This window comes from Electrona antarctica (genome assembly GCF_951216825.1).
Source record: "Electrona antarctica genome assembly, chromosome: 20".
Lineage (NCBI taxonomy): Eukaryota > Metazoa > Chordata > Actinopteri > Myctophiformes > Myctophidae > Electrona > Electrona antarctica.
In genome coordinates this window covers 18,608,614-18,632,405 of record NC_136801.1, presented here as the reverse complement: position 1 = coordinate 18,632,405, position 23,792 = coordinate 18,608,614, and the positions used below count along the sequence as shown (strand labels likewise).

At 42.7% G+C, this 23,792-nt stretch overlaps 1 protein-coding gene across 3 annotated transcripts in view; it reads left to right on the top strand.

Annotated features, from left to right (window-relative positions):
• LOC306913112 (cadherin-12-like) overlaps nucleotides 1-23,792 on the top strand; it is a 300,046-nt gene that overhangs the window by 233,592 nt on the left and 42,662 nt on the right. Inside the window, exon 1 of one of the 3 annotated variants that reach the window (XM_079489649.1) lies at nucleotides 22,189-22,228. The exons of the other annotated variants lie outside the window; for them this stretch is intronic. Within the exon in view, the coding sequence (XP_079345775.1) occupies nucleotides 22,214-22,228 (15 nt within the window). The 5' untranslated portion in view covers nucleotides 22,189-22,213. Of the gene's footprint in view, nucleotides 1-22,188; nucleotides 22,229-23,792 lie in introns of those variants that run through there. 3 annotated transcript variants of the gene reach the window in all.

Sequence of the window (23,792 nt, the reverse complement as noted above, 5' to 3'; positions counted from 1 at the left end):
CAGCAGAGAGAACGTAATGACGTCACGTCCTGTGCGTAAACCTCGTCACAGCATACAAAACACAACACAGTACATAACAGATAGAGTGAGGGCGCCACCTATCAGTAAACTTAACAGAACCAAAACATTTCAATTGAGGGTGCACAATTTGGGAGTCCTCGACATGAAAGCCTCTTATGGGTCAACATGAAAGCCTCTTACGGGTCAATTTGATTCCATTCTTTCTGTACACTCTGAGTTCTGCAGGGGTCCTTGGAATTTAAATATTTGAGAACCACTGCTCTAAAGTAGTTGAGTGCTGTGCCCTAGCAGGCTCTAAGAGCCTCTGAGTCTTCTGTACACTGTCAATGCCAGGGGCTAATTTATTATGCCATACACCCAAATCGATCAACTTGCCCGAGCACAGTGACCTGTGGCAAAATGGCCTTGAGTGTTTGGATATAAATATGGCCTTGTTTGATCCACAGAGCAGATCTGTCCCATTTCTTATTAACACCACTGTATCCAAATATAGGCTTTGTAGGACGATGGTGTCATTTCATTACCTTGTAGTCTGTGGCTAAATGCCAGGGATATTCACGTATTTGCTGGCAAGGAGGAAGAAAGCCTTCTGCAGACACTGGCTACATTTACTGGAGACAAATGGAACACAGCGGTCGAAGCCATAGCAGTGAGTGTTCATCCACTAAATAACCAAGCTATTTAAAGACATAATCTAAATTATTAACTGCAGGCTATGCATACAGAGCCATTCAATAGTGTTTCTCGAATGCACATAACAGTATATAAACAAACAAACACATAATACGTTTAGCTTGCGCTGTAACATGTTTACAATATAATTGGCCCAGTCAGTAAAAGTGATTTCTAAACCACAAATTTATGTTAATTAGTGTCCTTAAAACAGACTATACAGACAGATATTTAAATGTGTTTTTTCTTTTATTATTTTTAAATAATGCATGACTTTAAAACTGCATTTGGAGAATGGAGAAAGGAAAGGATGCACTAAGATGTGCAAAAATGCTGTCAATGTTATTATCCCTCGTAGATTTCGGTGTGCAGCTACACACTACAGTGCTATTACTTAACAAAAACTGCCAAATGTATCATTATTGGCTGAGTGTGAGTGCTTTTTATTTTGGTGGATGCACCATTCTCAAACACACACAATTTGCATATGTGCAAGATATTCTTCCTTGCAAACACATAAACAAGAGCTGCATAATTGTTTGATTGCACATTCACAACATCCACAATCTTTTATATTTTCTATAGAGGGACAGACAGTAGGCTGACAGGAAATGGGGGAGAGAGATGTGGGAGTGACTGCAGTAAAGGCCGTCGGGATCGGGAGTCAAACCCGCGGCACACTGCCAGACTCGGACTACCGGCCAAGGTGCCTGGACCGCTGAGCCACGGCCCAGGCCACAACATCCACAATCATGAATATCATCATGTTCTATTGACCGCTTGTCAATACAAGGAGGCCGCTGATTCTATTATGTTTTTGTTTAGTTTTTTTCATTGCCCACTAAAGAGTTGGCCTCCTTTCTGTGCTCCTCTCACTCACTGGCTTGGCTTCTTGCGGCAATGACACTAGATCAGTCATCCTGGGTGACTAGTCGCTCTGCCAGTTATTGCACAGACCATTATGCTCCTTCTGAGTCCTATAGGCACAGAGGTTTGAATCTGTCCGCCGTCTTGTCTCGCATGTCTCTCAGGACTCCTTTCTCTCCCTCTGCCCTTGGAAATAAAGCACACAAATGCAAAAGAAAAGGGTTAAGAAAAGATCACTCATCCAATATCAAAGAGCTGAAATATTAACTATGCTGCCTCAGACAGAGAAGCCAATACTGCTCCATGTTGCGCTGTTTTGGTATTAAGGAGGATTTTGGCTCATTGCCCAGCGATGTGGATGAGATGTGGATATCGATGACTATATGTTCCAAGGACAGAGAATGTGGAGTGCTCACTGCTCAGTAATATGTGCAACATTTTCCTTGAGAGGGTTCTATTACAAACTGAGACATCCGTTTCCAAATTGAGTGATCCATCTTTGGAGAAATGGTACACCTAATCCTAAAAAGATTGCAGGCGCAGCCACAGACCCTGGTATTCGGCAATGGGGAATATAAAGCAGGGCTTCCCAAAAAAAAATCAGCTCAAGGACCAAAAGATACATTTTGTATCTGCCTGCGTGACCCAAATTTACCAAACATATTAACCACTAGTCCTACGGTGTAAATAGTGAAACTAGCCGATCTCCAAGCTCACAGCACATGCACATCTATAGTAGGCTACAATATAGGCTATACTATTATTACAATTATTGTGGGTATGCATGTGGCTACACAGCATGGGGTGTAGCTCATTTATAAAATAACACGCGTACGCGCAGGCACGCATGCATGCATGCACGCACGCATGCAAAGAGCAGATGTTTGGTTGTTATGAAGTCATATTCTGTTATAATGTATGTGAAGTCTATTTGTTTATGCAGTTCATTGTAATCGAGGCTGTGTAGCTTGCAGTAGGCTAGTGTCAGAGCTGATCACACATACGCACACATGGTTACACACAGACATGCGCGATGACGTAACCCAGTAACACGCCCGCGATCACACACACACGCACGATGAAGTAACCCCAAATCAGACCCGTCTGAACCAAGTGGTGCTGTACTACTACTGTACTGTACTGGCACTGTACTGTCACACCCGAAATCACATGACTTACTTGACTTATTCCTGTAGGCTCCTAGGTGGAGCATATAGGGCCGCAATCACACCCCGCCATCGGACTTTGTTTTGAGCAGTTTTCTTCAGCTGGGCCCACGATAGTCTGGTCGTCTTTGCCTCACTCTCCACTGATCTTCTCCAGGTCTGTTTTGGCCTTCCCACTTTTCTTTTACCCTGTGGATTCCAGTCCAGTGCTTGCCTAGTGATGTTGTCAGTAGGTTTTCGGAGGGTATGTCCAATCCACCCCCACATTCTCTTCTTCACATCCTGGCTGATGGAGTTTTGGTTGGTTTTCTCCAACAGGCTGGCATTTGATATTTTATCGGGCCACCTGATGTTCAGAATGCGTCTTAGGCATCTGTTGACAAATGTCTGGAGTTTGTTGGTGGTAGTATTTGTCACTCTCCATGTCTCTGATCCATAGAGGAGAACTGACTTGACCGTGGTGTTAAATATTCTGGTCTTATTTCGGAGGGACAGTGCCTTGGAGTTCCAGATGGGTCGTAGCGTGGGGAAAACGTGTCTGGCCTTGTTTATTCTGCTTTTGATGTCATCATCTGATCCACCATCCTTGCCCAGTATGCTCCTGAGATATGTGAAGCGGTCAGTCTCTTTGATGTTGTCTCCCTGTAGTTGGACTGGGAGGTCCTGTTTGTTGTTCACCTTCATGAGTTCTGTCTTTTTCACATTTATCTTGAGGCCAGTCTTTGCTGCCTCTTCGGACAGTAGTGTTAATTAGCCCGGTTAATTAGCATAATTTTGGGGCCCGGCTCGGCCCGAAAACGTCGGGTCGGGCCAGGTCGGGTTCGGGCAGAGTTTGAGAACTCTATCTAGAACATTACCTACAACATACATTACAGCAAAGAATAACACCCCAACTCCATCCCTAGACAGATAACCCTAGAGCGGTGCCTACTTGGAACAATGCAAGTTGGAAATGCATGCCCCACCCACTTATTATGTCTGTGTCCCTTGTATGCCCATATATGGAGTTCTTTGTCAGACATGACCAAATATGGAGTCTATGCAGATGTCGGAACACCATTGTGATGTCAGAACACAGGCCAGCTCCATATTAGTCAGGGGTGATCAGTTGGCTAATTTGGGCCCTGTCCAGAGCCTGGGCAGAGGCCTTTTGTGGCGGTTTTAGACAACTGTGGGACCGACCGACTTGAGGCCAGGCACTGCAATCCCTGTGGCGGTGTGGAACGCGTGTGTCGAATTTGAAGTCTGTGTAGTGGGGCGAACGGTTCTCGAGTTACGTGGATTACAGATGCACACACAGAGACAACAAGTCTTAGGGCTCCATTTTTGTCTCATCTTTCTAAAGCCACTATTTGGGGATTTAGGAGTGGGGAAAGGGTGTTCCCCCACTAAAGTTGGTATTTTGGTTACCTGTCTAAATCCCTTAAACACCTCCGTTACCCGTTATATTATGCTTCATAGCCGCTGCCCTGAAGTCTCTGCTGCAGCCCCCCCCCCCCCCCCCCCCCCTCGTGCCGTTCTTTTTTTTTCTCCACATGCACAGAGCCAAGAACACTCGTCTTTTCATTGCGTCACAACTCGCTCAAATCTTGCTCATATATCGTGCGTGTAGGCCGTCTCTACGAAACGGTATCAAGCGGAAAGGAAAGGTCGGTCAATTGGACTAAACGCCATTTGCTGCGCCATGGGATGATGAAACTGAACGAACAAATGCATTTGTGGAATCGTGCATAGTCTTTGACTATAAAATTATAAACACAATGGACACAAGGAAGGCACTCAGGAAAATTACAAAGAGAATAAGGAGAGATGACGCATGCCTTACTCCAAGGACATCTCCATGCAGGCGCGCAGCCCGCGTCGCTCTACCAAACTAATTTGACACGGCTTACAGGTATAAGTTACGGGTGCTTTTAAACTCCACTATCGACTTCCCAAATGTATGTGACCAAAATAGCAATTTAGGGGAAAGCGTGCCAACACGCCCATGACCACACCTCTAGGCGCAAATACCGGTGTCTGCAAATAATATAGCGGGTGACGCGGGACGAAAATACCATTAAGGGACAGAGAAAGCTCCTATATTCGTAATTTTCGGGCAGCGGGCCGCGATGCGGGGAAAGGCTGCGATAAAATTGGAGCCCATAGTCAAGTAGCGTCATTTGAGTTGGAGATGATATTCCAATTATTGAATACAAAGTGTGTTACGGTTCTTCAAACTTTACATCTGATGCTCTTAGCATCAGTTAATGTTAAGGATAAATTTTACCATAGTCATTCATAAAATGATTCATTTTTGTTTAGTTAACTCATCTTTTTAGGACATGCAGAAATCATCTATAATTCCCCCTTCCCATTTAAAAGAGCTGTATGTTTTTCCAGATCTCGTGCATGCTACTATTACCTACTAACGTTAAAATCCTAGAGTAATTTATATAACTTTAGAGTTTTCCCCACATGTCATAGCAGAAATACCTTCGTTGACTTTTCCCATTCACAAACATATACTGTACATACATTTACTGTACATTGCCAAAACAAAAGTGGAACACTAAATATTTGCACAAGATAATGTGCAATTAAAATGGAATAAATAAATGTATAATACCTTGCAACTTAGAGGAAACAATCTTGAAAAACCATTTGGGCATTTGCTGTCAGAAATTGTTATATAACCATGTAGGAAAGGTTAGCTTGGGATACACTTTTGACAGCATTTTGCATTCCACTTTGTATAAAACCTTTGGGTCAAAGAGTAGTTTTTCACGTTTTTCAAATCTTATCCTATATTAAAATTGGCTTAAGGGCAGCAGGCGGGCGGACCACATCGTCACGCTCAAGTCCCCATGACTCTGCCATTCCCAATGCAACTATGTCCACATAATGGAGTGAGTTGTCTAAACTCAATGTGTCATCATGGCATCAGGCTTAAACAAAACCTTCAGCTCCATATTGTATGGCCACAAAAGGGACTCAGACTGACAAGATCCATATAAGATTTCCATATATGGGCATACAAGGGACAAGACTGACGGATAAAGAGACTCCATACTGTATATGGGTGAGGCCCACATTTTTTTTTCTTTCTTTCTTTCTTTTTTCAAATAAATAATGAAATGTAGTGGAACTCGAAACTGAGAAAACAGCCAGCAGTCAATACATGTCCTGTTCACATTGTTTTATTCACCTCTCACAGACAGACCAACCGACACGTTTCAACTTAATAGTCCTTCCTCGACATTGACAACGCTGTGTGGGAGAGGTTAATGAAACTACGTGAAAGGGACATTGTTTTATTGACTGCTGCCTGTTTTCTCAGTTTCATACAGTATAGACCAATTATTTGTTTACAAACATTGGGACTGGGCGCACGGGTGACTGTTTCATGTAATCAATTCCCAACAGATCTCAAAACCTGTTGTGCGCGTGCAGCCATGCACAAATAGGCTCTGCTGCCGTGTTCATGAGCGCACCTCCCGTTCTTATGACAGCAACTGGAGGTGTGGTTTTGAGGACAACTGTTTTGAATTGCTAATATTGTTCAAACACAACAGAAACCATGAAGGACTATTATCTTTCAAGGGCGAGAGATCACAATAAAAATCCTAATCATTCTTCCTCCACACTGGGAGAAAAACAGCATCTGAAAGTTTGATGGGGCATTTTTTACACATGAGTGCAGTTAGAACTTTTCCATTGCATCTTATGAGAGGAGGGGTTCTTGTGCTGCCGCTATGCGTGCGCATCCTGTTTCTTATCAGAGTGACGTCGTCTCTTAAGGCGTCTATTGGGCCATGTGCAACAACGACAGTCTCAAGGTGATCACATTGTGCAGTGATGACGTCCACCCCTCAACTCCTCTATTTGAGTGAATTGCATGTGTCCCATGGTGCCTTAATTGCACCTGTTCATGTCAGAACCTTTATTTAGAAGAGTGAAGAGTGTTGCCAGTTGTTGTTGTACTTCACCCAGCAGATATGGTAGTTTTTTGGCATTAGCCATGTTTTCAAACTCTCCTTTGGTGATTGTAATCTGTGGAGGGATGATGTCATGGTACAGTGCGGACGAGTGTGGCTAGGAACTGTAGCTTAGTTTCCATGCACCTCTCTCTCTCTCTCTCTCTCATTAAAACACTTAGCCTTTTCTTGTTTTCTTACAAACTGTTATAGCTTAGGTTTTCATGGTGGATTTTGTAAGGCTCTACATTTTGTCTTGGTGTGTTGTTGTTTTTTACCCGCCTACTAGTCACCAATTCTGTATGTTATTGAGCCTGTGATGTCATGTCCTATAAAACCATAGTTCTGCAATATTGTTTAGTCACCCTGCTGCGTAGGTGTATGTTCTTTATCCTTGCCTTGCCTTGCCTTGCATTACACAGACTATTTTAACTATACATTTTAATGTTTCCACAAGAGTACCTTGGTCTCTAACCCTCCGGCAAAATGGATGCGCTCCTTTCTATCTGTTGTACTGCAATTCCTTCTTTGTTTTCATTGATGGAAACATTTTTAGTACTTGCCACACAGTAGAATCAAGCAAAGGTGTTTGGATGCCTTGATCCCCAAAAGATTCACCTGAGTGAATAATTGATTCTCAGCTCAGTGCAGCAGCTGTATATGTGTGTGTGGGGGGGGGGGGGGGGGGGGGGGGGGGGGGGGGGAGAGAGAGAGAGAGAGAGAGAGAGAGAGAGAGAGAGAGAGAGAGAGAGAGAGAGAGAGAGAGAGAGAGAGAGAGAGAGAGAGAGAGAGAGAGAGAGAGAGAGAGAGAGAGAGAGAGAGAGAGAGAGAGAGAGAGAGGCTATTTCTTGCTGCTTTTGTGTGACACTGTAGTATGTATGACAAAGTAGGGCATTCATTTACATGGGGGGAAAAATAACACTTGTGTGAAGTGAGTGGGTTGGGGTCCCCGGAAGTTCCAGACCCACAGGCCCACAGCCAGGGTGCCTGTACTGTCACTGTACTGTACTGGCACACCCGAAATCATCATACAGTTAATATGTGCGTGTGTGTTTGTGTGTGTGTTAGGTTGCGCACAGGTGGTGAAAAACAACCATTCTATTTTCGTGCTCATACCCAGCCACCCAGCCAGGCACCCAGCTAGCCAAGTTGAAATATGGAGATAGGAGTTTTCTGCCCGACTCAACAATATGAAACCTCACCTTACTCCCATGTGAGTGTGTGCGTGCGTGCGTGCTTGTGTGCGTGTCCATGCACACTAAACGCTCTGTATGTGAACATGTGTACTTTCCTCATTTTCTACATGAATGTGCACGTGCACGCATTTAGTATATGCCTGCGTGACGACGGTGTGCCAACTTCGGTCTGTAGCCAATGGCCATACATCACTCGTCGCTGACCTTCTCACAAGGAGTAATGGCGGCACAGAATGCGACACTGGCACAATTATGATGTAAATGAGGACATTTATTTGTTTAATCCATTGAGACCTGGAACGCATCCATGTCACGTTAGCGTTTAACCACATTAACCATTAACCCATTTTGGGCGGGAACCCCTTTTGGTGTTTTAAACATGTTATAATTTAGCTATTGAAAAATAGCAGATCTACAAGCTCATAGCGCGCCACCGAGTGGCGCGCTATGAACTTGTAGGTCTGCTATTTTTGAAAAATCGTTAAAATGTGCCTCAAATCTTTCCGAAAAAGATTTTTTCGACGTCAGGCCTGAATGGGTTATATGGCGAATACCCTAGATGGATGGGCAAGGAGGCATCTTTTCCACCGCCATTGTCTCACTTGCAGCCTTTGATATGCTGCCATTACAACAATGGGGTGGCGGGGATGCTTTCCCTTTCCGTTCGGAGGCTACGGCACAAAGCCGCTGGCAATGGGGGACATTCTGGGTAATTTAGTAATTCCCAGCCTGTGGGATGGGGCCTATACCGGTTGGGCCGCGAGGATACTGTAAGTTGGCCCCCAAATAATTAGCAAAGACTAAGACGTCAATTTCCAAGTTTCAAATGTGTATGTTTTTTTGTTAATCTAGCTGTAACAGATCTACAAGCTTAAAAGCTTGTAGATCTGATACTTTTAGCTATTGTTTTTATTTGAATCCAGCTGAAAAGTAACCGTTTTAGACATATGAGATTTCCACTGGACAGAGACGATATAAAACATAATGTAAAATGGCGTGGCATTTCTTCATTTAAGACCTTGAAAATGTTCTTTTCCTTGTGATACAAAGAACGTATTATATTATGTTAGTTCCATTGTTTGAAGCACCTTTAACCCATTCAGGCCTGACGTCGAAATTAAAATTACAATTTACAATTTAGGCATTTAGCAGACGCTCTTAATCCAGAGCGAAAAAAAATGTTTTCTAAATCATGACAATTTTCGGAAAGATTTGAGGCACATTTTAACGATTTTTCAAAAATAGCAGACCTACAAGTTCATAGCGCGCCATGCACTCGGTGGCGCGCTATGAGCTTGTAGATCTGCTATTTTTCAATAGCTAAATTATAACAATGTTTAAAACACCAAAAGGGGTTCCCGCCCCAAAATGGGTTAATGGTTAATGTGGTTAAACGCTAACCATTATGGATTAACACCTTTGGCTGTATTGTGGAAAGGGATGTGTGGGAGAGAAAGAGAGTGAAAGAAAGGTAGAGGGAGGGAGACGGGGAGTGAGGAAATGAGAGGGGGGAAAGTGAAAGAGAATAGTGATAGAAGGAGGGAGAAATTTTTTTTGACAGGGGGGTGAAAATAACGTGTGAGTAGTAGTAGTGTGGACTGTGGAAGCCTAATTTAATAATCCAATGGTGTCTCGCACCGAGAATGAGAGGGACAGAGAGAGAGAGAGAGAGAGAGAGAGAGACTCTGTAGGTACTGGGAGATGACGAGCTGTGTTTCCAGAAGCCGGAACCATCCCCGCCCCAGAACTTGTCTTGTTTCTGATTGCCACTGCACCCCCAGGGAGGGGGAGTGCAAAATCTGGTTGGACAATGTCTCTCTGTCTCTGCCACTGTGCCTCTCTCCCTTTCTTCTCCTTTTTTTTTTGTTAGGATTTATTCTGGGCATTTCAGGTATAGTCAGTGAACAGAGAGACAGGGAAGGTAAGGGAGAAGAGAGGGCGGATGACATGCAGTAAGTGCTTCAGGTTCAGGTCGGATTTGAACTGGGGTCAGATGCCTTATTTATATGGTACAGTATGTGCCCTCCATTCTCTATTTCTGACACTCGCTCTCTGTCTCTCTGTCTCTCTCTCTCTGTCTCTCTCTCCCCTTCCTTTCTTCATATCACACAAATCAGTGGGACAGAGGTGTGTGTGTGTGTGTGTGTGTGTGTGTGTGTGTGCGCGTGTGCGCCCGTGCGCGCGCAGAGTTTAACTTAACTCTTTACTCTGGAATAAAATATTTTGTGATGGCGGTCCATGGCCAAATACATATGATTTTTAGGCTCCTTGACTTGGAAAAGGTTTGAGCACCACTGATACAGAAACATACGTTTTTTTCTAAAAACTCTTAAGATTTAGATTAGAAGACATTTGTAGAACCGGCCTCAAGTCTTAATGGGTTAGGGACTCAAGCAAGGTTTGCCTGTGATAAGAGGATCAGCCAGGATAATGTTTCCAGAGGATGGTGGTCTGTCTGTGGATGTAGTAGAAGAGGTAGCAAGCCTGGGTATATGGATGGGAAGGGGGTGTCTTTCTACATCCCATCTGCAACCCACAAGATTATGAGAGACAATAGATTACGTCCACCACGGGATTCCACCACAGGGACATATATGTAAATGTACGCACGCACGCACGCACGCACGCACGCACGCACGCACACACGCACGCACACACACACACACACACACACACACACACACACACACACACACAGAGACCGCACACAGCTGGACCATATACTGTAGCATGATATCCCGGGGCTGTGTTAGTCGCAAGGCTTACAGTCAGATTAAATATTGTTTACATCAATTTGTCCACTCGCAGGTTCCCTCATCATCAAGTCCAGTGTCTCTAAGCACATGGGGGGGGGGGGGGGCTGACACGCTTGCCTGCTACATGTTGTGCTAAATGTGTTCCACATGTGTTCCACATGACATTGTTTAATGAAAACATGCAGTGTTAGACTCGCTGTACGGGTTTAAATCCATGGGAATCCATTTAAATACAGGAGTATCTCATTATAGAGAGCGAATACCCCCCAGCTTACCACAGCACACTTAATATAGGCTATACGGTATGCTGTAGATGTTTGACACGGCTCGCAACAAATGAGGCCATTTATGGTACTGTAAACAGGCATTTTAATCAATTAATATCATAATATTGCTAATATTATGAGAAAAGAGAAAAACATCTGCCCATAGTGAGATAAATGCAATTGTCTATAGCCGGGGAGCCACAGGCCCAAAAGCTCAAGGAATAGGGTTTAACGTGTGTTGTCACGCCGTACTTTTTATTTGTGTTTTATCTATTCACTTGGTCATTAGGTCCACAGAATGAGAGGCCTGCTCTGACGGAAACATTGTGAAAAAAAAGTTATGGCCATTTTTGTATACCACACCATAGACCATCAATATAAGGCAACATTTTCCAAATGTCATCATGTTTTAAGTAGCATGTGACAATTGTGACATGTCAAACTAGGGGGTTTTCATGATTCTGAATCCATTCCAAGCATTAGTTTTGCACGAAAACATTCCTTGGCCTAAATTCGGCCATAGCCACTTGCCAAAATGTGCCCAAATGACCTCATCACATTTTGTGCTGAACTCATCACATTTGTGATGACAGCTATGGCCGTTTTTAGGCCAAGGAGTGTTTTTCATGCAAAACTAATGCTTGGAATGGATTCAGAATCATGAAAACCCCCTAGTTTGACATGTCACAATTGTCACATACAACTTAAAGCATGATGAAATTTGGGAAATTTTGCCTTGGTTGTCTATGTGTGGTACAAAAATGGCCATAACTTTTTTTTGCGATGTTCCAGCAGAGCAGGCCTCTCATTCTGTGGACCTTAATGACCAAAACACAAATAAAAAGTACGGCATGACATCACAGGTCCTGTACAATTTTGGGTGACTGGCTCCCCGGCTACTATGCTTGTTGTTGCCATCAAACTTGTTTACTGTAAGACAGGGGTGGGCAACTTTGACGATGGAGAGGGCCACTATATTTCCACACTCACTCCCTATAGGGCCATATATTACTGTCGTATAGCAAAAATAGCCGGCTATTTTTGCTATATTCTAATTGAAATCCTGAAAATTAACATTTTTATGTAATTTCAAATGCCTTTAATTATACTTGTGTTGAAGCAATGAGCTACTAATTTAGACTGAAGTAATTCAAGCGGGTCATGTTTGCATGTTGTGGAGTTGTAAACAGCTGGAACCAATATTATCTCAGTATTCTGACATTAACCTGAGGGCCGCATTAAGTGAAGGTGGGGGCCGCATGTGGCCCTTGGGCCGCCAGTTGCCCACCCCTGCTGTAAGACATTATCTGGGCATAGACTTGAAAAGTGGAGCATTGTCGAGAATGTTTAATTAAATTATGGGGTAATCTTGTGTTTGTAAATGTTTTTTACTTGAAGAAAAATTGCATTTAATACTCAAGAACAGATTAAATTAATTAAAATTGACTTTGTTTACCAATGTGTGATTATCTTATCCAGCAAGCAAAACACCATTTTTCTTCACTCTGTGGAAAGCCAATTCTAAAGATTATTGGTCAGCACTTCTCATAATATTATGCCATTAGTCAAAGGGGAAGCACATTCAATACACAAATCATACCAATTGCCTGCAATTGACAGAATCAGACCACTGTTGTCAAATATGTCCACTGTTTTAGTTTTAGGGGGAAAAAGGTGTATTTCCAGACCCACAGAACATTATTAGCTGTCTGGAGCAGAAACCTTGTATCTCTGTACTTCAACTTTTTATGCTTTTCCTAAATGAATGCCCTACTTATCACAGCTAGCAATGTGAACACAATGTGACAGATCGGCTATCTGTGCCATTTTGGAAACATGTTTAAACTGAAAGTGGTTAAGTCTGTCTATGGGTTGAACCAATGAAAAGTATTAACAAGACTTAAGGTCCTTGCGGACTGATGCGTCTTTCGGAAAAACTGTGGAAAAAAGGGCATTGTATCCAATGGCACACAGCTTCTTCTTCTTCTTCTTCTTCTTCTTCTTCTTCTTCTTACCATTATTATTATTATAATAGTAATAATAATGGTAATAATAATAAGTCACAAAGTGACTTTGGTCACTTATTGTTTTTGTGTTTTTTTTTCTTCTCCTTCTTCTTCTTCTCCTCCTCCTTCCGCCAAAAATAGCTGTTCTGGCTGAACCGTGCAGTCGTTTTTTGCGAGGAATCTGGTAGAGGGCCATGCCAAACGGTGACTATGCGAAGCCCATGACGATTGGCCAAATGGTGGCGCTATAGCACTCATAGCAACGTGCATATCTCATGAACCGTTTGACCGTTGGCAATGACACTTTGATACACATATGTGTCTCCTCATGCCGAACAACTTTTGTGTTCTGACTTTTGACCTCTGACCTTTAGATCACCCGCCATTTTGAATTATATGAAAAATAGTTTAAATGTATCTCCTCCCAGGATCTTTGATCAAAATGCACGAAAACTTCGACACGTGAACTTTGGAACTATACGGACAAAAAATCGTAGTACATTTTCCTAAGTGAAAAAATGAAGTTGTTATGAGCCAATGAAAATTGCTGGTCTGTGAAAATTCTTCTTCTTCCCCTAATACCTTGAAGCGTCATTAGCTTATGACACTTTACAGTATGGTAGAGGGTCATACCAAATAGCACTGAAAGCAAAAGCAGTCAAAGGGGGGGGGGGGGGGGGGGGGCGCTATAGCAATTTTTTGAAAATGAAACCTTTAAACAGTCATAACTCATGCTTTGTTTGGCCAAAATTCATGGTACTTGTTTACACATGTTCCTTGACTCATGGGGAACACATCTGTCACTTTGACAAGTAAGCTCCGCCCTCAGATATTCCCTCATTTTGAGCAGTTTGAAAAATGCTTATACCTGATTTTCTGCTCTGATTTTTGAGCAACTTGCGTGAAACGTTCTACACACAATCTATGGGCCATTAACTGAAATTCCAGTTGAAGAGAAGTTTGTACGTGAACACATGAAGAGCACACACACTGTAGAAATGGATAATGACATGCCTAAAACGAGGACACATACTTGTTACCAAAAACACTGAATGATGTTACTGTTTACAATGAGAAAACTGTCCGGATAGCTCAGTCAGTAGAGCTCTTGCCTTTGGAGCACAACGTCATGGGTTCAAATCTGGGCACCGCCAACTCAGCCCATGATTCTTATTTGTGCATATTGTTCTTATTGCGTATTGTCTTCTTTCTTGGTCCCGCCTTATCGCTGCTTGCAGCTATATTTATTATTATTTTCATTTCTTGAAAAGTAATATACAAGGTTTCCATCCACCAGAAACAGTATGTTATAGCTCACAATTATTGTCGAAGGGTGTAGAAACCTGGGTTCAATTCCCATGCAGTGTAGTGCCTTCGGCTTGGCCGGGTGCTCCAACCAACAATAACAATAATTGACAACGTGTGGAAAGCCAGCATGGGGCTGTGTCCATGTTTCTGCACTGGCAACTCCTACTGATAATGAAACGACCGCTAACCCTAACATCACTATGATGAATCAATGATGAAGTTTTTTCTTTAAACAAACAAAAAACTATGAATGTATAAACATGACTGGAGAATGCCACTTGCAAGCCCCTGGAGGGTTTTTAGGCTTTCTCCTTCACATTTGTATTGACCTTGTGTATCATTTCTGAAATATGTGGAAAAAAAATGGAAAAAAAACTAACTTGACTGTGGACATTAACAAAGTGCATAACTTTCCCAATCTGTTCTTTCACTCCACTACATTTCAAAGACAAATGTACACTCTACTCCACTACAGTTCCAGGAAGGGAAAATGTACATTATAAATTAAGCCCCATTTCAAATGTAGTGAACATAGCAGATCTACAAGCTCACCATGAGTCACGATGCTGCACGTTTTGAATTAACTTAGTTTTGAATTTGGGGATTTTAAGGCCCTGGCACTTTTGAATACCTGTACTTATATAGAAAATGAAGAAAACATATGTACTTTTGAATACTTAAATATTATTAAAAGCAAGTACTCCAGCACTTTAACTATAGTGCAAAATTGACGGAGCAACGTTCACTTGCAGTGGAGTAATATTTGACCAGGAGTATCTATATACTTTCTAGTACTCAAGTACTGGGGTTGAGTACTTTGTCCACCCTTAGCTGTGGGCTATCAGGGAAGAACAGCAATAAGGGACATTTGCACATGGGACAAGGCGGTGGTTTCAAGATCATCGTGTCTCGCAGAGATAACAGACATCAATAGGACACGCCGTTAGAGATGTACACACTGGCGTTGTGAAATTCAAACCCAGGTCAAGTCTGTAAGAGCGGGACCATGTGCGACATAATCCCTGTATTTGTGTTCAGAGTATTTGAATGACGGTATCTGTATTACTAACGGCACGATAAGCACTTTAGGTTCACTTCACAGCCCATTGTCGAATATACTTTATTCTACTAGAATAACTTCATCTTGTATTTAGCTACGAGAAGAGCTTAGAAACTAATCTATAGATTGAGGTGATTTTTTTTTGCTCGGGAATTGAATAACTCTTCATAGGGTGACCGAGCGATCTAGACGAGCTGACGCTCTGATCCAGTGGGACATAAAGTCTGTGATCAGGTAGTTGGCTCAGTGTTTCAAGGACACTTTGACAGCGGGACACTTTTTTTGTAATTATGCGGCCCCTAGGCCACCCTCACACACAAATGACACCTTGACGGGCACCGTTTCCATCGATGGGAATCAATCCCGTGGCATTTGGGCGTCTCGTAAATACGGACCACGGGTGACAAATCCGCTCACTGATCCGTTCGCAGGTTTCTGGATCCTATGCGTGCATGATGACTTTGTAATGCCTAATTTATGCTCTTGCCGCATGACGGCACCACAGACTGACAGTGGTGTAAAGTAACTAAGTACATTTACTCAAGTACTGTAGTACAATTTTGGTACACTTTGTGGATTGTCATTATTATTACAAAACATTCATTAACAGCTGCAGCCTTTATACATCCTGTACTTATATTAATTCTAATGTATACATCTACAAGCTCACTACGCGTCGCAGCACCTCTACAAGCTCTTATGACTTGTGAAATGGGATATTCTGCACAATGCAGAGAATTGTATTTTTGGTACTTTAAGCATATTTTACCTAATAGCCGATTTATAAACTCACACGACACGGACACGTTGTTAGCTTATTTTCTTTCTTTTTTTCCCCCATTGGTAATATCTTTCGATTTGTTACAGAAAGATTCAACAAAAGACTGTCGAATATCTTTGGCTCCGCGTTGCCATAGATATGGTGGTCGAAGCTGCTCTATAGATTGAGTCGATCATTGCAGCAGGGGGTGAAATTACAGTCGTTATTTTAGGTCCTGCTGTGGAAAGAGGCCAAGTGAAGGAGGAGAAGTGAGGAGCAGAATATGCATCAAAACAACACTGAACAAAACAACATGCGGTGCAGACAGAGTTCTTAACAGAGTTCTAACATGACTTTACACCCAAGCAGAAATCTGTGTGCGTCAGTGCCATGCCCATGGCCTGCTCATTGTGCGTCAGTGCCATGCCCATGGCCTGCTCATTGACAAAAGCGCTTGCCTTGGCCTGCGTCAGCATATTGCAATTTGCATGCCCAAAAGTGCACAAATCCAGAAAATGATGGAATGAATAGAAAAGGAAAAGACGTAGCAGGGTGATACCGAGAGAGGACAGATGAGCTTCAATAGGGTGGCCTGGTTTCCCCAGAGGTGTGGGGTGCAATAGATTTACTGCTTGAACCCCAGCATGCCTATTCTGGGGTAGGGAGGGGGGGAAGGGGGCGGGGGGGGGGTTGCATTCGCCGAAAATAGCAGATCTGCGCGTGTTGTGAGCTTGTAGACCGGTTATTTTTGGAACAGAGATTTGCTGTAGACAGGGACAAAAGCGGTAAACAAAAGTATAATTGTAATCCTATACCTATATAACTAATAAGAGGGTTTAAGTGGTTAAAACAGTGTGTCGGGGCTCACGGTGGCGCAGTCGGTAGCTTTGTCGGCTCACAGCTAGGTAGGTATACCTTCACAAAAAACATACAGTAATCCTGGTCTCTATACTGCCTCCCCCTGGACAGCTGGGGCGCCTGATGGAGGGGAAAGAAACTGGTTGGAATAACCTGTTCCTTCCACGCGCTACGTCCAACCGGTGAAACTCCCGTCTGTCAGGTGAAAAGAAGCGGCTTGGACTCCTCATGCATAGATGGAAGCATGAGAGCAGTCTGTTGCTCTCCCCAGGTTGGCAGAGGGAGTGTAGCGCCCAGGATTACATTAGATAATTGACACTGGGTGAAAAAACGTGTTACAAAATTGTGGGATAAAAATTATATATATTAGGGCCAACAACTAAACCGCTGTGCCCTTAGAGCAGTACTGTGACTCAGTCTCTCACACACAATGCTCTCCACTGCAGCAGAGGAGTGAGGACAGCACATCTCTGTGAGTGAGCTGTGGCGGGGTGGGGTGTTGGAGGGAGGGAGGGAGGGGGGGTGGCTATGAGGCAGCCAAGGACACTAACCAAAGTGACTGATGGCAGCTCGATCAAGTTAGCATTCACTTCCTTTCCCCCCTGATGCTTTAAAGAGGACCCCCCCCCACCCCACCCTGAATGTGATGGGACATCAAACAGCTCTGTGAATCATGTAAGCCGTGTGTGATGATGATGTGCTCGTTGTGCTCGCTGCTCAATTGGCCGGTGATGTCACGGCAGTGAGCAGGTTGGGGGCGATGGGTTTGTCTTTAGCGCTCTCCCATGTGGCAGAATCTCGTTGATCTGTCAGTCAGCCCGGCGGCAGTATAAGTCGCTTCAGTCCCGAGAAAGGGATGATTAGACCTGGGCCTCCCTCTCTAACCGCCGAGTCGCTGATGGCGCGTGACGGCCCACCGCTGGAAATTCCGGCAGATGCGTTTGACATTGAGACGGCTTGGCGTTCCGGAACTATAATTCGGTGTCTGAGCGATGCACACAACTGGTGGAACTAATGTGGACGTTCTTTGGCGAAGGCATTTGGTTTGACTGTAAATCAAAGTTTAATAAAAGCGTGAATTGTTTGTGGGAGTTAATTGAAATGACAAAAAAATTATGTAGCCCGAGTTATACAGTACTTAGATGCATCACACATGTTAACATCGTGTAAGCTTGTACTGTATATTGGCTGTTTTCTGTGTGTGACACCGGTGCACTACAACATATAAATCAGGCTTTGGAGGTGTTTGGCGCCGCATTACGCCTTATTAGCTCAGCGCTGATGAGCTCTCAAAGGATGAACTGCGCCAAGTGTGCGTTAATGATTCATAAGTGGTATTGTAAATAAACAATACCACAATTAATGGGATTTTAAGGCCCTGACACGTTAAAGATTAAACAGCAGTGTTTTCTTAACCCCTTTAATCTTCAGCCTATTACCTTGGGTAATACCTGCATTTCAGCCCAAACCACTGAAGCAGCAGACTAATGACCTGCTCGGACGCGATAAAGCCTCTTTGATGGGGACAACTAGACTCGCCCATTGGTGCTGGTGGCTGAGAGTCCCCCTCATTAGCAGGGTAAAAGAGGAAGGCAGAGGGGCCTTGGGAGATGAGGAGCCTTGGGAGAGGAGAGGGGCTATGTCATCACATTGAACTCTACACACATACACATGAAACAATATTTGTTAAAACAGAGATGTTATTAAAAATGCATGCCATCCCGCTTGGAGCTTCCTCTTTAAAAATGACATTTCAATTCAGGGGGTCTGGGGACATTGATCTGGGATCTGAGGGAAAGGGCAGAAGAGACTCTCTCTAATACCTCTACAGTATCTGAGAGAGAGAGAGAGAGAGAGAGAGAGAGAGATTTGGCAGTTCTACTCAATACATTTGCAGTATAGTTTTTTGTAAATCTATGACAAATATGTCTTGCATTTTCTGTGATTTAAATACAAATTTGTCTCAAATACAGTATATACTGTAGCACAGTAGTGTTCTCTATGGGATTGCCACAAACCCTGTTGAACCAAATCATACTTCAAAAATGGATCATGTTGCTTTTTTGCGACATGGTAAAGTATAAATTATGTTTTACTGTTTTAGGCTCTGTTGCTGCATGGATTCGCAAAAAAATATCTTGGAACCTAAAATTCCACCCTGGAATCCCCCCAAAGAATGCACCCTGGTTTCTCCATTCAGCATTACTGCTAGTGCAATGAAGGTCTGCATTTACATATCAAAGGCTGTGGCACCACATCTAGAATTTCAAGCATGTTTTGTTGTGGTGTTGAAGAGCACCGGCACTGACATCAGAGGAAGTAGACCTGTCCTCTTTAATCCATTGAGACCTGGAACGCATCCATGTCACGTTAGCGTTTAACCACATTAACCATTTACCCATTTTAGGCGGGAACCCCTTTTGGTGTTTTAAACATTATGTTATAATTTAGCTATTGAAAAATAGCAGATCTACAAGCTCATAGCGCGCCACCGAGTGGCGCGCTATGAACTTGTAGGTCTGCTATTTTTGAAAAATCGTTAAAATGTGCCTCAAATCTTTCCGAAAATTGTCATGATTTAGAAAACATTTTTTTTTTAATTTCGACGTCAGGCATGAATGGGTTAACAAATCCTACCCGGCTGATGTTCATCCTTGTTATGTTTGTGCGCTATGCAAGTACATGTACTCAAGTACTGTACTTTAGTACAATTTTGAGGTATTTTATTTACTTTCTTTGGTGTTTAAAATGTTTGATACTCTGACTTCTACTCTAAAACGACAACAACAATCTGTAGTTACTTTGTATATTTTGCTGATTATTATTACAAAACACAAGCCATATATATTTCAGCCATTTGAACATTATCCAGGTGATAATGAGTAGCCCAAGTAGGTGTAATTCCACGACTGGAACTATTGGCAAACATGGATGCCATAGGCAAAGCATCCAAGCATATGGATGTCAATGTCATGTGGGTAATATTTAACTATACGACATGACAGTTCTTGGATAAGTAGGTCATGATTAAGAGGGAATGGCAAATGACTTGCTCGCCCATGAGACAGAATATTCAATAGTTCATTCATTTATCAACCAAGGTCTGCTAGGAATGTGTGCTTGCTCAGGATAAATGCCCCCCCGCACCCGATATAGTACTCATCATTATCACATACCCACCCACTTTTTGGCCTGGATGAGGGGTGATTAACTACTTGAATCCTAGCCTCCCAATTCTGGGCATGTCAAAATAGGCAAACCTTCAGCAAAAAAAAATAGCTGAATCTATTTTTTGGTGAAGAGATTTGATGTAGAGTAGGGAGGCCAAGTACGGACCCCCATGGGGTACCCTGGCCAATGAAGTATGGGATTTAACCCATTCTGACCTGAGATCAGATTCTAAAAAAATGTCTTCTACATCCTGACAGTTTTCTGAAAAAGCTGTTTCTAGGTCAGTCGTTCTTTGATTTTTCAAAAATAGCAGACCTACAAGCTCGTAGCGCGCCACTCGGTGGCGCGCTATGAGCTTGTAGATCTGCTATTTTTCAATAGCTAAAGCATAGCATAATGCTAACACCAAAAGGGGTTCCCGCCCAAAATGGGTTAAGTGCTTAAAGGGCCAAGCGGGTGATACAGTAAGCTTCCAATGGCTGGTCAGCTGCAATATCAGCCCTATGGATAATGTTGCAGCTGGACAATCAGCACAAGCTGAAGAGCCTACTACGCTGAACTGGCGCCATAAGCGACCTTGTCACTGAAGGAACTCGCCATGTCAAATATGGATGCAACTCTTGTCGGGTAACAAAATCACATAGATGTCGGCCTATTTGACAGTGCAGAAGCATTATTGCCTTGAAAGTGACTGAAGCTGTCATGACTGAAGTCTCATTTATCTCCAAAAGCCCTTGAATATGATGGAATATGATTAATTGGGAAAGTTCACTTTCTACATGAACTATATAGTTCAGTTCACAGTTCACAATGAACTCGTTTAGTTCATAGTTCATCATTAAAAATAAAAATAAATAAAAAACAGGTATATGGTTCAACAATTTTTGTTCTATTTCGCCCCCCAAAAATTACTAATAATATGTCCATTACCGTTATCCAAATGAATTCCTTATTTGGACTTAAACTATTATTCGTCTATAGTACTCAATTATTGTTTTATATTTTGGGAAAAAATGCCATTTTAACACTGAGGTGCCCACAATGTTTAGGTGCCAACTCTTCATCCTGTATCACCCTTTTTGCAGTGTGAAATGCCACCGAATCAGTCAGTAATCCTTTTCCACTTTGCTTCTGTCTTTATGGGCCACGTAAAAATGAACTTGTGAAATCTGATGTATTGTGAAGGCAAAGGTTTCTGAACATCTCACATCCTGCATATGTCCATGTGCTGAAAATAGCTGATCTGCAAGCTAACAACGTGTCGTTTTCAGCATACAACACGTCGTACGATGAAGATTAAGTCAGGCTTCACTGTTTTGTTGGCCAAGGGGATCATGTAACAGCGTTCCTCGAAACGAAATAAATAAGCTATTTATCGGAAGCTATTTTTCGGTAGCAACAACATGTTTACCTCAGTGTTTTGGGTCGGGACATGTTCCGTGTCTGGCTGTCTGTGTCTGCGTGGATCGGATCAGTGCGTCTGGTCTGCGAGCTCACAAGCCGCACATCATCATCACCTCGATATAACTGGATCACGCTGCATGCACACTCCAGAGAAAGTGCATGTTAATTTGGTAATTTGGGTTTATTATATTATGCTATAGCAGCAGCGGGACAAATTGGTGTTTTAAGGCCTGTTTAGATGGAAATCTGGCACATAGTCTTGAACGAAGTGCACTATGAGAGTATGGCAGTTCAGCCTGCCACTGAGACTGAATGGCTAAAGTTTGAATTATTATTTATGTTTCAGTGATATTTGTTATTGTGACTTTATGTATATTGTGTGGTGTCTGATTAATTGATTGATAATTGATTGTTGACTCCATTGAAGGGAGCAACTACCAGCTGTGGGGTGTGGGGAACATGCCAACAGTGGGAGGGTTTGTTTAATTATGTGGATCATATTATGTGGATAATTTATAGAATATTATGTAACACTTTAAATGTGTATATGAAATGTGATGTCTCTGGACATTGAGGAGTAGCTGGGGTAATTGTGGAATCAATTTAGGGTTGGTATGGTCCGTGGGAGGGGCTTAGCCTACATAAGTAGGGAGACTTCCCACTGCCAGGCAGTCAAAGCAGGACTGCAGAGGTTTGAGGACCTAGGGCCAATCTGCCCAGTTGCTGTGTAAATACCTTCAATTTTTATGGTCTGTGAAAAGGTGAATAAAGAACCGACTTCTCTGCATCCAAGGTGTCTGTCTGACAGTTTTCTCCAGATTTTGGCTGTTCTTCCTACATGTGCCTTTTATTTTTGGCAAACACTACCCACACTATAGGGCAAAGTGTGACAGAGAGAGTGATGTTCACACACGCCCAGAATGAACTCATTCACAATAACGTTCATCAAGCAGAAATACACTATGTTCAGTTCACGTTCACCCAAAATATGAACGAGTTTGTGAACGATCGGTGCATCGGTCATTGAACGCGTTCAGGGACAACACTGACTGTGATTGTGGTAAGCTCACATTTCATATCACACACACCACAGTAAGAACTCCAATTGTTAAAAAAAGATATAGATATTTTATGATATTACTTTTCAATCTGATACTTTCGAGAGGCCTATAATATCGGACAACCCAACTGTACAACACACATCTAAAACGCGAAGCAAGACAGAAATCTTAAAATGAACATTATTGAGGGCCCATTATATGAAGACTATTGATTCTACATTTTGTTATGCTTTATTTTCGGTAGATAGGAGAGTGTACTGTACTGTAGACAGAGCGGAGACCAAGGGCAGAGCAGGGGGGAAGACATGTGAGACATGACAGGCGTTGCATTCGATCTGGGGTACTCAAGACTCAACCTTTTTTTCTGCCTCTTTTTTTAATGACCAATGGGATGCATGGATATGGGTGATATTTACTTACAAAACTCATGTCCCCATTGTATGTGGTTTATACATAGCTAAGGGACGGAACTCACAGAAGGTGAAATTAGTTATTCAGTTACACAACATTTATCCAATATCCATTACAACAAAGTATACTCATTATGCTATACAATGTCATGTTTAAGTGAGAGAGTGAAATTATATATTAAGCAATATTACACAAGAGGGTGTGCGTTATCGTGATTATTAACAAGCCAGTTATGCTCAGGAACGAGGTGGAGCCAAGTTCCAAAAGCATCACTGAAGTGTCAATAATCACGATAATGCATACCCTTTCGTATGTATTCATATTGCGGGACATTTCTCTCAAAATAACCTTTCTGCGAGTCTGCTCTGCGAGACTGTCTGATCAGCACAGCTGATTGTTTTTAAACATTTTGATCAGGTCTGTCTAGCTCGTTTGAAGCTCGTTGTGCTGTTACTGTATGCTCGTTTGACGCACGGGTAAATAGCTATTTCAACCAATCAGATTGCTTTGTTGGAACTACCTGTTCTATAATCAGTGGTAAGACACATTTGCCCTAGTCTCAGTGCCAGGCACATGGGAGTTCTCCGCCTACCAATACATACCATATGGTGACATCTAAATTCACCGTATGGGCTAGATCTCGATACACCTGTCGCCTGGCTATACATGACTTATATTAGCACTAACAAAAGCCATTATCTAATCGGTAATATTTGCCTATGTAGCACCAGTCCATGACGTACAGCCAATAAGTGGTTCAGAGTGAAGGTAAAATTACACATGTACTCAGACAGCAACCATCAGATATGACCTCCAGATCTGATTCACTTTCTCCCCTGATTCACGAATTGAC